Source organism: Oncorhynchus clarkii, chromosome 13 (assembly GCF_045791955.1).
Source record: "Oncorhynchus clarkii lewisi isolate Uvic-CL-2024 chromosome 13, UVic_Ocla_1.0, whole genome shotgun sequence".
In the NCBI taxonomy this organism is placed as follows: Eukaryota; Metazoa; Chordata; class Actinopteri; order Salmoniformes; family Salmonidae; genus Oncorhynchus; species Oncorhynchus clarkii.
The window spans coordinates 57820-73807 of record NC_092159.1 but is presented as its reverse complement, the minus strand read 5'-3'; the positions used below and the strand labels follow the sequence as shown (position 1 = coordinate 73807).

At 47.8% G+C, this 15988-nt stretch overlaps 1 protein-coding gene across 2 annotated transcripts; it reads left to right on the top strand.

Annotated features, from left to right (window-relative positions):
- Positions 1–894: 894 nt before the first annotated feature.
- LOC139423701 (serine/threonine-protein kinase PLK1-like) lies at positions 895–8424 on the top strand. 2 transcript variants are annotated; one of them, XM_071175311.1, is made up of 11 exons: positions 895–1257; positions 1669–1837; positions 3161–3305; positions 3900–3993; positions 5764–5986; positions 6122–6262; positions 6670–6747; positions 6921–7075; positions 7403–7585; positions 7676–8193; positions 8244–8424. In XM_071175311.1, exons 1-10 carry the CDS (start codon positions 895–897, stop codon positions 7865–7867), a joined length of 1743 nt encoding a protein of 580 aa, XP_071031412.1. In that variant the 3' UTR covers positions 7868–8193; positions 8244–8424. The 2 variants fall into 2 exon arrangements, with proteins under 2 accessions (XP_071031412.1, XP_071031411.1); XM_071175310.1 differs by having other exon boundaries at positions 6119–6262.
- The last annotated feature ends 7564 nt before the right edge of the window (positions 8425–15988 follow it).

Genomic DNA, 15988 nt, shown 5'->3' with positions numbered 1-15988 from the left:
TACTTCACTACATTCCTAAAGAAATTGTCGTGAATTTGGTGAGAGAAGTCAGGCACATCAGTGTCAGACGGGGTTTACATTTGTCAACAGTTCTATTGTTTATATTTACCTAAAACATACACGTATTGTTTATCGGCGATGGATTGTAATAATAACGTTTTATTTTCCCTTCTTGGTGTTTTTCTAACTCACACGACATAATATTATCTCCAAGGTGCGTTTGTGAAAATACAAACTACTACATTTCCCACAATTCATTTTGGTTGTCGTCTGTTTTTTTGGTCGGTGATTGGTTCGAGTTTAAGAAAGATAGAGGCGTTATCTACAGGATTTTAACCAATCGGTGCTTGCGCATATGAACTTCCTGCTCAGTAATTGCCTCATAGTTGAAACCTTCCCATGTTGCTTAGCGGCTGCAGCATGTAATTTCAAATCGTCAGGACCAATCACAGGCGGCTGTAACGACCGGAGCAGCATTTAAACTTACAGCTAGCTAGTTGACGCTGTTGTTCAAACGAAGAGCGAAGTACACAGCGGCGGTGGGAAAAACTCATTTATTACCTTTTGTTTTGTTTTTGCAACACTATTCAAGTATATTTAGTTAAATCGATTGATTATTGGGTATCATACGCTACATTTGAGCTAATTTGGGGCACCTGAATTGGTTAGTTTTGATTTGAATTCAAGTGGTTTTGCTCGGAAGGGTGGATGGTTGGCTAGCCAGCCTGTCTCAAAGTGAGATATATATATATATATATTCGATTTATTTTATTTTTTAAAATTATATATATATTTTTCTTAGATTGTCAACTTGTATCTCTTCTTTCTGTATTTTTTTTGTTTTCGTAACATTTCAGAGCACTTTTTATTATTTTTTAATAATATATATAAAATATGAGTGCGCCGGTAGCCAAGGCGGTGAATCCGTCGACAAACGTCGACCCCAAATCGGCACCTCTCAAAGACATCCCAGATATTCTCGTAGATCCCCGGACACTGAAGAAATACAGCCGGGGACGATTCCTCGGGAAAGGAGGCTTTGCCAAATGCTACGAAATCACAGATATGGAAACCAAAGAGGTTTTCGCCGGTAAAGTCGTCCCCAAATCCATGATAGTCAAACCTCACCAGAGGGAGAAGATGAGCTCTGAAATCTCCATTCATAAGAGTCTCGACAATCCGCACATTGTGGGATTTCACGGCTTCTTCGAGGACGACGACTTCGTGTTTGTTGTGTTGGAAATTTGCAGGCGACGGGTGAGTTGATTTTTGTTAATTGATTTTAAACATTTTACTTCGGTAAGTTGTTCTTTGCTAACAGTGTATTTTTACTAGCTTACTGTAGCTTGAAACGTCCTAGTCAAGTCAACAAGACTTGTTGTTAACCACAACTTGTCCACAGGGTGACTAGCTGGGATTATATAAGTAGTTTTAGGTTTAACTTGTGCTTTTGAATGAAACTTATTTACAACTCGTGGACTTTAAAAGTAGTTATGATTTTGTGCAAATTACTGAAAGCTGTTTTTCTTGGCATGACAACTTAGGCTAAGTACATGTTCCCCCCCCCCCCTTAATCAGACATTCAGAAGTAAACCCTAAGAAGACAAGTTAACCTAGTGAGTTTATAATAGTTGCTAACCCCCCTGTCTGTGTCCTTCCCCCCCCCAGTCTCTGTTGGAGCTGCATAAGCGTCGTAAGGCTGTAACGGAGCCGGAGGCTCGGTATTATATGATGCAGCTGGTTAAAGGCTGTCAGTACCTCCACAACAACAGAGTGATACACAGAGACCTGAAACTAGGAAACATCTTCCTCAGCGATGACATGGATGTCAAGATAGGTACGCAGGTCACACACACTCCGTGTACGACTACTGCAGAATGAACACCACTACACACGCTTGGTGGGCTGGTTCAGAATGTACACCACTACACACACACACACACACGATGGGCTGGTTCAGAATGTACACCACTACACACACACAATGGGCCGGTTCAGAATGTACACCACTACACACACGATGGGCTGGTTCAGAATGTACACCACTACACACACGATGGGCTGGTTCAGAATGAACACCACTACACACACACACACGATGGGCTGGTTCAGAATGAACACCACTACACACACGATGGGCTGGTTCAGAATGTACACCACTACACACACGATGGGCTGGTTCAGAATGTACACCACTACACACACGATGGGCTGGTTCAGAATGTACACCACTACACACACACACACGATGGGCTGGTTCAGAATGAACACCACTACACACACACACACGATGGGCTGGTTCAGAATGAACACCACTACACACACACACACACGATGGGCTGGTTCAGAATGAACACCACTACACACACAATGGGCCGGTTCAGAATGAACACCACTACACACACGATGGGCTGGTTCAGAATGTACACCACTACACACACACACACGATGGGCCGGTTCAGAATGTACACCACTACACACACGATGGGCTGGTTCAGAATGAACACCACTACACACGATGGGCCGGTTCAGAATGTACACCACTACACACACGATGGGCTGGTTCAGAATGTACACCACTACACACACACACACACACACGATGGGCCGGTTCAGAATGAACACCACTACACACACGATGGGCTGGTTCAGAATGAACACCACGATGGGCTGGTTCAGAATGTACACCACTACACACACAATGGGCTGGTTCAGAATGTACACCACTACACACACGATGGGCTGGTTCAGAATGTACACCACTACACACACGATGGGCCGGTTCAGAATGTACACCACTACACACACGATGGGCTGGTTCAGAATGTACACCACACACACACGATGGGCTGGTTCAGAATGTACACCACTACACACACGATGGGCTGGTTCAGAATGTACACCACTACACACACGATGGGCTGGTTCAGAATGTACACCACTACACACACGATGGGCTGGTTCAGAATGAACACCACTACACACACGATGGGCTGGTTCAGAATGTACACCACTACACACACGATGGGCTGGTTCAGAATGTACACCAACGAATAGTTTGACAATGCGCCTCTACACACACACACAAACCGGGGCTGTAAGCCTCTATACGCACCTCTGTACAGCACCTTGTCTAAACACCTATCTGTCTTCTCCCCAGGTGACTTTGGCCTTGCCACTACGATAGAATTTGATGGGGAACGTAAGAAGACGCTGTGTGGAACACCGAACTACATCGCCCCGGAGGTTCTCTGTAAGAAAGGACACAGCTTCGAGGTCGACGTCTGGTCTCTGGGCTGTATCCTGTAAGTGAAACGCAGACTAGAACAAATGTCGCAGTATCTGTTTTCAAAGTAGTTCTGGTCACAATAAATTTAAACTGAGCAACATACCACATTACTACTTGCTAATACACATCTTGTTTTAGAGTCATTACAAAACACCGTCCTTTTTTTATGCCAAGCATGGCAACAGACGAAGATGGGGCTGGTAACAAATCTGTCATAGTGGCTTGTGGACCGTAAAGGGAGACGATACATATTCACCATCTCCCAATACTCTATCTGGGTCCAACAGGCATCCTACTGACTACCTCAACACATAATTAATACTCTATCTGGGTCCAACAGTAGGACCACCTCAACACATATTTAATACTCTATCTGGGTCCCCCAGTAGGAACACCTCAACACATAATTAATACTCTATCTGGGTCCAACAGGCTTCATACTGGCCCCCTCAACACATATTTAATACTATATCTGGGTCCCCCAGTAGGACCACCTCAACACATATCTAATACTCTCCCTGGGCCCCAGTAGGACCACCTCAACACATATCTAATACTCTCCCTGGGCCCCAGTAGTGGTCTGTATTGTAACAGGCTCCATCTCTCTCAGGTACACTCTGCTGGTTGGTAAACCTCCATTTGAGACGTCTTGTCTGAAGGAGACCTACAACCGCATCAAAAAGAACAACTACACCATCCCCTGGGTGAGTTAACACCACCCATACCATCCCCTGGGTGAGTTAACACCACCCATTACTACTACACTATCCCCTGGGTGAGTTAACACCACCCATACCATCCCCTGGGTGAGTTAACACCACCCATACCATCCCCTGGGTGAGTTAACACCACCCATACCATCCCCTGGGTTACACCACCCATTACTACTACACTATCCCCTGGGTGAGTTAACACCACCCATACCATCCCCTGGGTGAGTTAACACCACCCATTACTACTACACCATCCCCTGGGTGAGTTAACACCACCCATACCATCCCCTGGGTGAGTTAACACCACCCATTACTACTACACTATCCCCTGGGTGAGTTAACACCACCCATTACTACTACACTATCCCCTGGGTGAGTTAACACCACCCATACCATCCCCTGGGTTACACCACCCATTACTACTACACTATCCCCTGGGTGAGCTAACACCACCCATTACTAACACCACCCACTACCCCCTGGGTGAGCTAACACCACCCATTCCTTCTACACTACCCCCTGGGTGAGCTAACACCACCCATTCCTTCTACACTACCCCCTGGGTGAGCTAACACCACCCATTCCTTCTACACTACCCCCTGGGTGAGCTAACACCACCCATTCCTACTACACTACCCCCTGGGTGAGCTAACACCACCCATTCCTACTACACTACCCCCTGGGTGAGCTAACACCACCCATTACTAACACCACCCATTCCTTCTACACTACCCCCTGTGTGAGCTAACACCACCCATTCCTACTACACTACCCCCTGGGTGAGCTAACACCACCCATTCCTACTACACTACCCCCTGGGTGAGCTAACACCACCCATTCCTACTACACTACCCCCTGGGTGAGCTAACACCACCCATTACTAACACCACCCATTCCTTCTACACTACCCCCTGGGTGAGCTAACACCACCCATTCCTACTACACTACCCCCTGGGTGAGCTAACACCACCCATTCCTTCTACACTACCCCCTGGGTGAGCTAACACCACCCATTCCTTCTACACTACCCCCTGGGTGAGCTAACACCACCCATTACTACTACACTACCCCCTGGGTGAGCTAACACCACCCATTACTACTACACTACCCCCTGGGTGAGCTAACACCACCCATTACTACTACACTACCCCCTGGGTGAGCTAACACCACCCATTCCTACTACACTACCCCCTGGGTGAGCTAACACCACCCATTCCTACTACACTACCCCCTGGGTGAGCTAACACCACCCATTACTAACACCACCCATTCCTTCTACACTACTCCCTGGGTGAGCTAACACCACCCATTCCTACTACACTACCCCCTGGGTGAGCTAACACCACCCATTCCTACTACACTACCCCCTGGGTGAGCTAACACCACCCATTCCTACTACACTACCCCCTGGGTGAGCTAACATCACCCATTACTAACACCACCCATTCCTTCTACACTACCCCCTGGGTGAGCTAACACCACCCATTCCTACTACACTACCCCCTGGGTGAGCTAACACCACCCATTCCTTCTACACTACCCCCTGGGTGAGCTAACACCACCCATTACTTCTACACTACCCCCTGGGTGAGCTAACACCACCCATTACTACTACACTACCCCCTGGGTGAGCTAACACCACCCATTCCTACTACACTACCCCCTGGGTGAGCTAACACCACCCATTCCTTCTACTCTATCAAAGGTCATCTGTTTTTATGGCAGTTTCTTCTTCTTCTCTCCCGCGTTTTTGTTCTGTAGCAAATCAACCCTGTGGCGGCGTCTCTGATCAAGCGGATGCTGCATGCCGACCCGTCCCAGCGGCCCACCGTCTCCCAGCTGCAGACCGATGAGTTCTTCACCGAGGGGTACATCCCCCTGCGTCTCCCCACCACCTGCCTCACCGTGCCCCCGCGCTTCTCCATCGCTCCCTCCTCTCTGGAGCCCAGCCAGAGACGCCCGCTCACAGCTCTCAACAACAAGGGTTAGATTCACACTACGTAGGGGGTCTCTCTCCTTTCCTCCCTTCCTTTCCTCCCTTCCTTTCCTCCCTTCCTTTCCTCCCTTCCTTTCCTCCCTTCCTTCAGCCTGGGGTTTAGTGTCTGTGTCTCTTCAGCAGGGACAGAGAAGGTGGAACAGAAAGATGAGCCACTGCTCAGAGAGATTCCCGAGGCCACAGACTGCCACCTGAGTGACCTGCTGCAGCAACTCGACACCTGCAACGCTGCCAAGCCCTCGGAGAGAGGACTCATACGCATGGGTACGAGACACACACACTGCCAAGCCCTCGGAGAGAGGACTCATACGCATGGGTACGAGACACACACACTGCCAAGCCCTCGGAGAGAGGACTCATACGCATGGGTACGAGACACACACACTGCCAAGCCCTCGGAGAGAGGACTCATACGCATGGGTACGAGACACACACACACACTGCCAAGCCCTCGGAGAGAGGACTCATACGCATGGGTATGAGACACACACACACTGCCAAGCCCTCGGAGAGAGGACTCATACGCATGGGTACGAGACACACACACACACTGCCAAGCGCTCTGAGAGGACTCATTCCCTCGGGTACGACACAGCCCAACATATCGACCTCTGTTAGGAATGATGTGCTGTCAACAGGGTTCCCCTGACCTCTAACCCCTGTGTTTCCAGAGGAGGCAGAGGACCCAGCCTGTGTCCCCATCTTCTGGATCAGCAAGTGGGTCGACTACAGCGACAAATACGGACTGGGTAACAACTCTCTGTCACCGTGGCAACCCTGTGTCCATGTGATGCTCTCTGTCAACCCTGTGTCCATGTGATGCTCTCTGTCACCATGTCAACCCTGTGTCACCATGTCAACCCTGTGTCACCATGTGATGCTCTCTGAATGGAGTGTGTGTAACCGCTGACCTCTGTTGCAGGCTATCAGCTGTGTGACAACAGCGTGGGGGTGTTGTTTAACGACTGTACCAGGATGATCATGTACGCTGACGGAGACAGTCTTCAGTACATCGACAAGATGGCTGCCGAGAGCTACCTCAGTGTCCGCTCCTACCCCGCTACGCTATCCAAGAAGGTTAGCGTCGCTGCTAGTGCTTCTCTATGGCTGTGGCTAGCATCAGGCTAACTTTCGGATAGCATTGGGATTAAAGCCCCTCCCGAGATCATGTTGTAGTACTTCTATAACTAGATGTCTGTTAAAGGGTTAGAGCCTAGCTGACCTGTGACCTCTGCCCTCCCCAGATCATGTTGTAGTACTTCTATAACTAGATGTCTGTTAAAGGGTTAGAGCCTAGCTGACCTGTGACCTCTGCCCTCCCCAGATCATGTTGTAGTACTTCTATAACTAGATGTCTGTTAAAGGGTTAGAGCCTAGCTGACCTGTGACCTCTGCCCTCCCCAGATCACGTTGTTGAAGTACTTCCGTAACTACATGTCGGAGCACCTTCTGAAGGCGGGCGCCAACATCACGCCTCGTGACGGAGACGAGCTGGCCCGTCTGCCGTACCTCAGCCACTGGTTCAGAACCAAGTCGGCCATCGTCCTCCACCTCACCAACGGCACCGTGCAGATCAACTTCTTCCAGGTACTCTCCTCCTCCTTCTCTCTCGGTCTCCTTCTCTCTCGGTCTCACCAAGTTATTGTGATAGATAATATAGAGATCTCTCTTCTGTAGGACCACACCAAGTTGATCCTGTGTCCTCTGATGGGTGCTGTGTCCTTCATCGACGAGAAGAGAGACTTCCGGACCTATAAGATGTCTCTGATCGAGGAGTTTGGCTGCTGTAAGGAGCTGGCCAGCAGGATGCGATACGCCCGACTAATGGTGGCCAAACTACTGTCCTGCAAGTCCTCCACGCCTCACTGACCAACCACCTCCTCCCTCTGGCCCCGCAGCCAATCACAGCCCAGGGTGGAGGGCAAGGTGTTTACCCCCCCCCCCCCCTGACTATAATCCACTTTCTGCTGTCTGCTGGCCAATCAGTGTGCCTGAGGGGTGCTCAGGGTTGTCACAATAAGCCAGTCAGACTGCTGGATCTTCCAACGGTCTCTAATGTTGAAACAACGTCTTTATTATAGTCACACCTAGTGGTCAGTCCCACTACCCTGTCTGTCTCTCTGGTCTGTGTTTGTCTGAATTAACACCCTGTCTGTATTCCACCACCCTGTCTGGTCTGTAGTTCGCCAGGTGAGGTGTGGTCAGTCTCCCCCTACCCTGTCTGGTCTGTAGTTCGCCAGGTGAGGTGTGTAACGGACCGTGCTGACAGACTGTATCATGTTCGTGCTTCTCTGCCTTTTTTACCTGTTTTTACGTGTCGTTTTCAACATGAAGCCTTTCCTCTTGTACAAAACTTTCTGAAGGGTTCATTAAACATGTTTTTAAAAGTTCAATATTCTTCCACATTTAATAAAGTCTTGAAAGAGGTTGTGTTTCACTGGTTGTCGTCATTCACTTGAAAGCAGACTAAACTCAAAGCATTATGGGTAGGAAGAGTCCAACTGAACAGGGTGTGTTACTGTAAACCTAGAATGGTGAAGGGAATCCAACTGAACAGGGTGTTACTGTAAACCTAGAATGGTGAAGAGAGTCCAACTGAACAGGGTATGTTACTGTAAACCTAGAATGGTGAAGAGAATCCAACTGAACAGGGTGTGTTACTGTAAACCTAGAATGGTGAAGAGAATCCAACTGAACAGGGTGTTACTGTAAACCTAGAATGGTGAAGAGAATCCAACTGAACAAAGTTACTGTAACCCTAGAATGGTGAGAGTCCAACTGAACAGGGTGTTACTGTAAACATGTTGCTTTGGTTGAATGTTGCGGTAGGGTTGGTCTATAATGTAACCATAGACACCTCTGTGCTGTAACTAGGGTGAATGTTTAATTTCACAACCCCCGGCAACCAGCGTAGAATGAGGGATCAGGGGTTGCGTTCAGTTCACTGCGTTGCGTAGCCATTTGAACGGCGCGTTTCCCCTATCTATGTGTATGTGACAAATAAAATTTGATTTGAACTATTCTAGAAGGTACTTTAAGGTATGTGTGGCTTGAAGCAGTGAGTGATGTATTTATGTATTTCCGATTCTCCTTTCAATATATCCCTGTATGGTCTGGGGCCTTCGATACTCCTTTCAATATATCCCTGAATGGTCTGGTTCCTGGGGCCTTCGATACTCCTTTCAATATATCCCTGTATGGTCTGGTTCCTGGGGCCTTCGATTCTCCTTTCAATATATCCCTGTATGGTCTGGTTCCTGGAGCCTTCAATGCTCTTTTCAATATATCCCTGTATGGTCTGGTTCCTGGGGCCTTCGATACTCCTTTCAATATATCCCTGTATGGTCTGGTTCCTGGGGCCTTCGATTCTCCTTTCAATATATCCCTGTATGGTCTGGGGCCTTCGATACTCCTTTCAATATATCCCTGAATGGTCTGGTTCCTGGGGCCTTCGATGCTCCTTTCAATATATCCCTGTATGGTCTGGTTCCTGGAGCCTTCGATGCTCCTTTCAATATGTCCCTGTATGGTCTGGTTCCTGGGGCCTTCGATTCTCCTTTCAATATATCCCTGTATGATCCGCAAATGTCTCGGAGCAACAACGGCTCAGCAGCAAAGTGGTAGTCCACACAAGTTCACAGAACGGGAACCTCCGTGCGTTGGAGAGTGTAACTCGTAGAAATTGTCTGTCCTCGGTTGACAACACCCACTACCGAGTTTCCAAACTGCCTCTGGAAACAACGTCAGCACAATAACTCCTCGTCGGGAGAAATGGGTTTCCACGGCCGAGCAGCCGCACGCAAGCCTAAGATCACCATGCGCGAAGCCAACCGTCGGCTGGAGTGGTGTGAAGCTCACCCCCATTGGACTCTGGAGCAGTGGAAACGCGTTCTCTGGAGTGATGAATCACGCTTCACCATTTGGCAGTCCGATGGAAGAAACTGGGTTTGGAAGCCAGGAGAACGCTACCTGCCCCAGTGCATTTGCATTTGTAAAGTTTGGTGGAGAACGCTACCCGCCCCAATACATAGTACATTTGTAAAGTTTGGTGGAGAACGCTACCCGCCCCAATGCATAGTACATTTGTAAAGTTTGGTGGAGAACGCTACCCGCCCCAATACATAGTACATTTGTAAAGTTTGGTGGAGAACGCTAGTAACCAGCAGGCAGCCTAGTGGTTAGAGTGTTGGACTAGTAACCAGCAGGTAGCCTAGTGGTTAGAGTGTTGGACTAGTAACCAGCAGGCAGCCTAGTGGTTAGAGTGTTGGACTAGTAACCAGCAGGTAGACTAGTGGTTAGAGTGTTGGACTAGTAACCAGCAGGTAGCCTAGTGGTTAGAGCGTTGGACTAGTAACCAGCAGGTAGCCTAGTGGTTAGAGTGTTGGACTAGTAACCAGCAGGCAGCCTAGTGGTTAGAGTGTTGGACTAGTAACCAGCAGGCAGCCTAGTGGTTAGAGTGTTGGACTAGTAACCAGCAGGTAGACTAGTGGTTAGAGTGTTGGACTAGTAACCAGCAGGTAGCCTAGTGGTTAGAGCGTTGGACTAGTAACCAGCAGGTAGCCTAGTGGTTAGAGTGTTGGACTAGTAACCAGCAGGTAGCCTAGTGGTTAGAGCGTTGGACTAGTAACCAGCAGGTAGCCTAGTGGTTAGAGCGTTGGACTAGTAACCAGCAGGTAGCCTAGTGGTTAGAGTGTTGGACTAGTAACCAGCAGGTAGCCTAGTGGTTAGAGTGTTGGACTAGTAACCAGCAGGTAGCCTAGTGGTTAGAGTGTTGGACTAGTAACCAGCAGGTAGCCTAGTGGTTAGAGTGTTGGACTAGTAACCAGCAGGTAACACAGTCTGGTGATGCCTTTAGTTCAGCAGGCTAACACAGTCTGGTGATGCCTTTAGTTCAGCAGGCTAACACAGTCTGGTGATGTCTTTAGTTCAGCAGGCTAACACAGTCTGGTGAGGCCTTTAGTTCAGCAGGCTAACACAGTCTGGTGATGCCTTTAGTTCAGCAGGCTAACACAGTCTGGTGATGTCTTTAGTTCAGCAGGCTAACACAGTCTGGTGAGGCCTTTAGTTCAGCAGGCTAACACAGTCTGGTGATGTCTTTAGTTCAGCAGGCTAACACAGTCTGGTGATGCCTTTAGTTCAGCAGGCTAACATAGTCTGGGGATGTCTTCAACAGGCTAACACAGTCTGGTGATGCCTTTAGTTTAGCAGGCTAACACAGTCTGGTGATGTCTTTAGTTCAGCAGGCTAACACAGTCTGGTGATGTCTTCAACAGGCTAACACAGTCTGGTGATGTCTTCAACAGGCTAACACAGTCTGGTGATGCCTTTAGTTCAGCAGGCTAACACAGTCTGGTGATGTCTTTAGTTCAGCAGGCTAACACAGTCTGGTGATGCCTTTAGTTCAGCAGGCTAACACAGTCTGGTGATGTCTTTAGTTCAGCAGGCTAACACAGTCTGGTGATGTCTTTAGTTCAGTAGGCTAACACAATCTGGTGATGCCTTTAGTTCAGCAGGCTAACACAGTCTGGTGATGTCTTCAACAGGCTAACACAGTCTGGTGATGTCTTTAGTTCAGCAGGCTAACACAGCCTGGTGATGCCTTTAGTTCAGCAGGCTAACACAGTCTGGTGATGTCTTTAGTTCAGCAGGCTAACACAGTCTGGTGATGTCTTTCGTTCAGCAGGCTAACACAGTTTGGTGATGTCTTTAGTTCAGCAGGCTAACACAGTCTGGGGATGTCTTCAACAGGCTAACACAGTCTGGTGATGCCTTTAGTTCAGCAGGCTAACACAGTCTGGTGATGTCTTTAGTTCAGCAGGCTAACACAGTCTGGTGAGGCCTTTAGTTCAGCAGGCTAACACAGTCTGGTGATGCCTTTAGTTCAGCAGGCTAACACAGTCTGGTGATGCCTTTAGTTCAGCAGGCTAACACAGTCAGAAGGACGTGTTGTTCAAACCCGGTCAGCCGGACTCCGTCCACCTTTGTCTGACTACCCAGAGTTCCACTGCAGCGGTGTGTCTGCGGTCACCTTGCATTCCCATCAGCCTCTCTGGCTCATAAACACTGATTGGTAATACACAGATATCAGCCGTGTGTGAGTGCAGAGTGCGGTGTGTTTGATATACTGATAGTGAGTTACAGCTGATAGGAGTGTGTTAGTTGGCTGTCGAACACTGTAGTGTATCTGTGCCAACTATGATAAAGAATTCTTAAACTAACTGCTCAGCAGAAACATACACACACACACACCACACCCATCTCTCACACACACACACAGACACACACCCATCTCACACACACACACACAAGCGGAGAGGGGCTGTTATCAGCGGAATCAAAGTACACGTTTCTTATCAGCCCTACCTTACTTCCCCTCAGCACACGCACACACACACACACTACACACAGACACAAACAGTCCCCAGACCCAGACCTCCTCTGTGTGAGAGTCAGTCCCCAGACCTCCTCTGTGTGAGAGTCAGTTCCACTGTGAATCACTATGATGAGGACACTACTGCTGCTGTGTGTGACTCTCTGCTGTCTGAGTGTCTCTGTGGCCGGTGACAGCTCTACCTCTCTCCCGGAGGAGAACGGGGTTCTGCTGTTGAAGAAGGACAACTTTAACCGAGCTCTCAAACAAAACAAACAGCTGCTGGTGCACTTTTGTAAGTAACTCTAACCCTCTAACCTTTAACCTTTAACCCTGAGTACTGTAGCTAATACTAACCCTGAGTACTGTAGCTACTACCCTCTAACCTTTAACCTTTAACCCTGAGTACTGTAGCTAATAATAACCCTGAGTACTGTAGCTACTACCCTCTAACCTTTAACCTTTTAACCTTTAACCCTGAGTACTGTAGCTAATAATAACCCTGAGTACTGTAGCTAATACTAACCCTGAGTACTGTAGCTAATACTAACCCTCTAACCTTTAACCTTTAACCCTGTGTACTGTAGCTAATACTAACCCTGAGTACTGTAGCTACTACCCTCTAACCCTCTAACCTTTAACCTTTAACCCTGAGTACTGTAGCTACTACCCTCTAACCTTTAACCTTTAACCCTGAGTACTGTAGCTACTACCCTCTAACCCTCTAACCTTTAACCTTTAACCCTGAGTACTGTAGCTACTACCCTCTAACCTTTAACCTTTAACCCTGAGTACTGTAGCTAATACTAACCCTGAGTACTGTAGCTAATACTAACCCCCTAACCTTTAACCCTGAGTACTGTAGCTAATACTAACCCTGAGTACTGTAGCTAATAATAACCCTCTAACCCTCTAACCTTTAACCTTAAACCCTGAGTACTGTAGCTACTACCCTCTAACCTGTAACCTTTAACCCTGAGTACTGTAGCTAATACTAACCCTGAGTACTGTAGCTAATACTAACCCTCTAACCTTTAACCTTTAACCCTGAGTACTGTAGCTAATACCCTCTAACCCTCTAACCTTTAACCTTTAACCCTGAGTACTGTAGCTAATACTAACCCTGAGTACTGTAGCTACTACCCTCTAACCTTTAACCTTTAACCCTGAGTACTGTAGCTAATACTAACCCTGAGTACTGTAGCTAATACTAACCCTGAGTACTGTAGCTAATACTAACCCTCTAACCTTTAACCCTGAGTACTGTAGCTAATACTAACCCTGAGTACTGTAGCTAATACTAACCCTCTAACCCTCTAACCTTTAACCCTGAGTACTGTAGCTAATAATAACCCTGAGTACTGTAGCTACTACCCTCTAACCCTCTAACCTTTAACCCTGAGTACTGTAGCTAATAATAACCCTGAGTACTGTAGCTAATACTAATCCTGAGTACTATAGCTAATACTAACCCTCTAACCTTTAACCCTGAGTACTATAGCTAATACTAACCCTCTAACCTTTAACCCTGAGTGCTGTAGCTAATACTAACCCCCTAACCTTTAACCCTGAGTACTATAGCTAATACTAACCCTCTAACCTTTAACCCTGAGTACTGTAGCTAGTACTAACCCTGAGTACTATAGCTAATAATAACCCCCTAAACTTGATCCCTGAGTACTATAGCTAATAATAACCCCCTAAACTTGAACCCTGAGTACTACAGCTAATACTAACCCTGAGTACTGTAGATAGTACTAACCCTGAGTACTATAGCTAATAATGACCCCCTAAACTTGAACCCTGAGTACTATAGCTAATACTATCCCCCTAACCTTTAACCCTGAGTACTGTAGCTAATACTAACCACCTAAACTTGAACCCTGAGTACTATAGCTAGTACTAACCCCCTAACCTTTAACCCTGAGTACTATAGCTAATACTAACCCTCTAACCTTTAACCCTGAGTACTGTAGATAGTACTAACCCTGAGTACTATAGCTAATAATGACCCCCTAAACTTGAACCCTGAGTACTATAGCTAATACTATCCCCCTAACCTTTAACCCTGAGTACTGTAGCTAATACTAACCACCTAAACTTGAACCCTGAGTACTATAGCTAGTACTACTATAGCTAGTACTGGTTCCTGGAGCCTTCGATGCTCTTTTCAATATATCCCTGTATGGTCTGGTTCCTGGGGCCTTCGATTCTCCTTTCAATATATCCCTGTATGGTCTGGGGCCTTCGATACTCCTTTCAATATATCCCTGAATGGTCTGGTTCCTGGGGCCTTCGATGCTCCTTTCAATATATCCCTGTATGGTCTGGTTCCTGGAGCCTTCGATGCTCCTTTCAATATATCCCTGTATGGTCTGGTTCCTGGGGCCTTTGATTCTCCTTTCAATATATCCCTGTATGATCCGCAAATGTCTCGGAGCAACAACGGCTCAGCAGCAAAGTGGTAGTCCACACAAGTTCACAGAAAGGGAACCTCCGTGCGTTGGAGAGTGTAACTCGTAGAAATTGTCTGTCCTCGGTTGACAACACCCACTACCGAGTTTCCAAACTGCCTCTGGAAACAACGTCAGCACAATAACTCCTCGTCGGGAGAAATGGGTTTCCACGGCCGAGCAGCCGCACGCAAGCTTAAGATCACCATGCGCGAAGCCAACCGTCGGCTGGAGTGGTGTGAAGCTCACCCCCATTGGACTCTGGAGCAGTGGAAACGCGTTCTCTGGAGTGATGAATCACGCTTCACCATTTGGCAGTCCGATGGAAGAAACTGGGTTTGGAAGCCAGGAGAACGCTACCCGCCCCAATGCATAGTACATTTGTAAAGTTTGGTGGAGAACGCTACCCGCCCCAGTGCATTTGTAAAGTTTGGTGGAGAACGCTACCCGCCCCAGTGCATTTGTAAAGTTTGGTGGAGAACGCTACCCGCCCCAGTGCATTTGTAAAGTTTGGTGGAGAACGCTACCTGCCCCAATGCAGAGCATTTGTAAAGTTTGGTGGAGAACGCTACCTGCCCCAATGCAGAGCATTTGTAAAGTTTGGTGGAGAACGCTACCTGCCCCAATGCATAGTGCATTTGTAAAGTTTGGTGGAGAACGCTACCTGCCCCAATGCATAGTGCATTTGTAAAGTTTGGTGGAGAACGCTACCTGCCCCAATGCAGAGCATTGGACTAGTAACCAGCAGGCAGCCTAGTGGTTAGAGTGTTGGACTAGTAACCAGCAGGTAGCCTAGTGGTTAGAGCAGGTAGACTAGTGGTTAGAGTGTTGGACTAGTAACCAGCAGGTAGCCTAGTGGTTAGAGTGTTGGACTAGTAACCAGCACCAACAGGCTAACACAGTCTGGTGATGTCTTTAGTTCAGCAGGCTAACACAGTCTGGTGATGTCTTTAGTTCAGCAGGCTAACACAGTCTGGTGATGTCTTTAGTTCAGCAGGCTAACACAGTCTGGTGATGTCTTTAGTTCAGCAGGCTAACACTGTCTGGTGATGTCTTTAGTTCAGCAGGCTAACACAGTCTGGTGAGGCCTTTAGTTCAGCAGGCTAACACAGTCTGGTGATGTCTTTAGTTCAGCAGGCTAACACAGTCTGGTGATGTCTTTAGTTC

Bases quoted from the DNA above. Each gene is read 5' to 3' on its own strand.
- LOC139423701 (XM_071175310.1), top strand. From the start codon at position 895: ATGAGTGCGCCGGTAGCCAAGGCGGTGAATCCGTCGACAAACGTCGAC. The intron at 6,748-6,920 runs GTAACAACTCTC...CCTCTGTTGCAG, and splicing joins CAGCGACAAATACGGACTGG to GCTATCAGCTGTGTGACAAC. The intron at 7,076-7,402 runs GTTAGCGTCGCT...TGCCCTCCCCAG, and splicing joins CCGCTACGCTATCCAAGAAG to ATCACGTTGTTGAAGTACTT.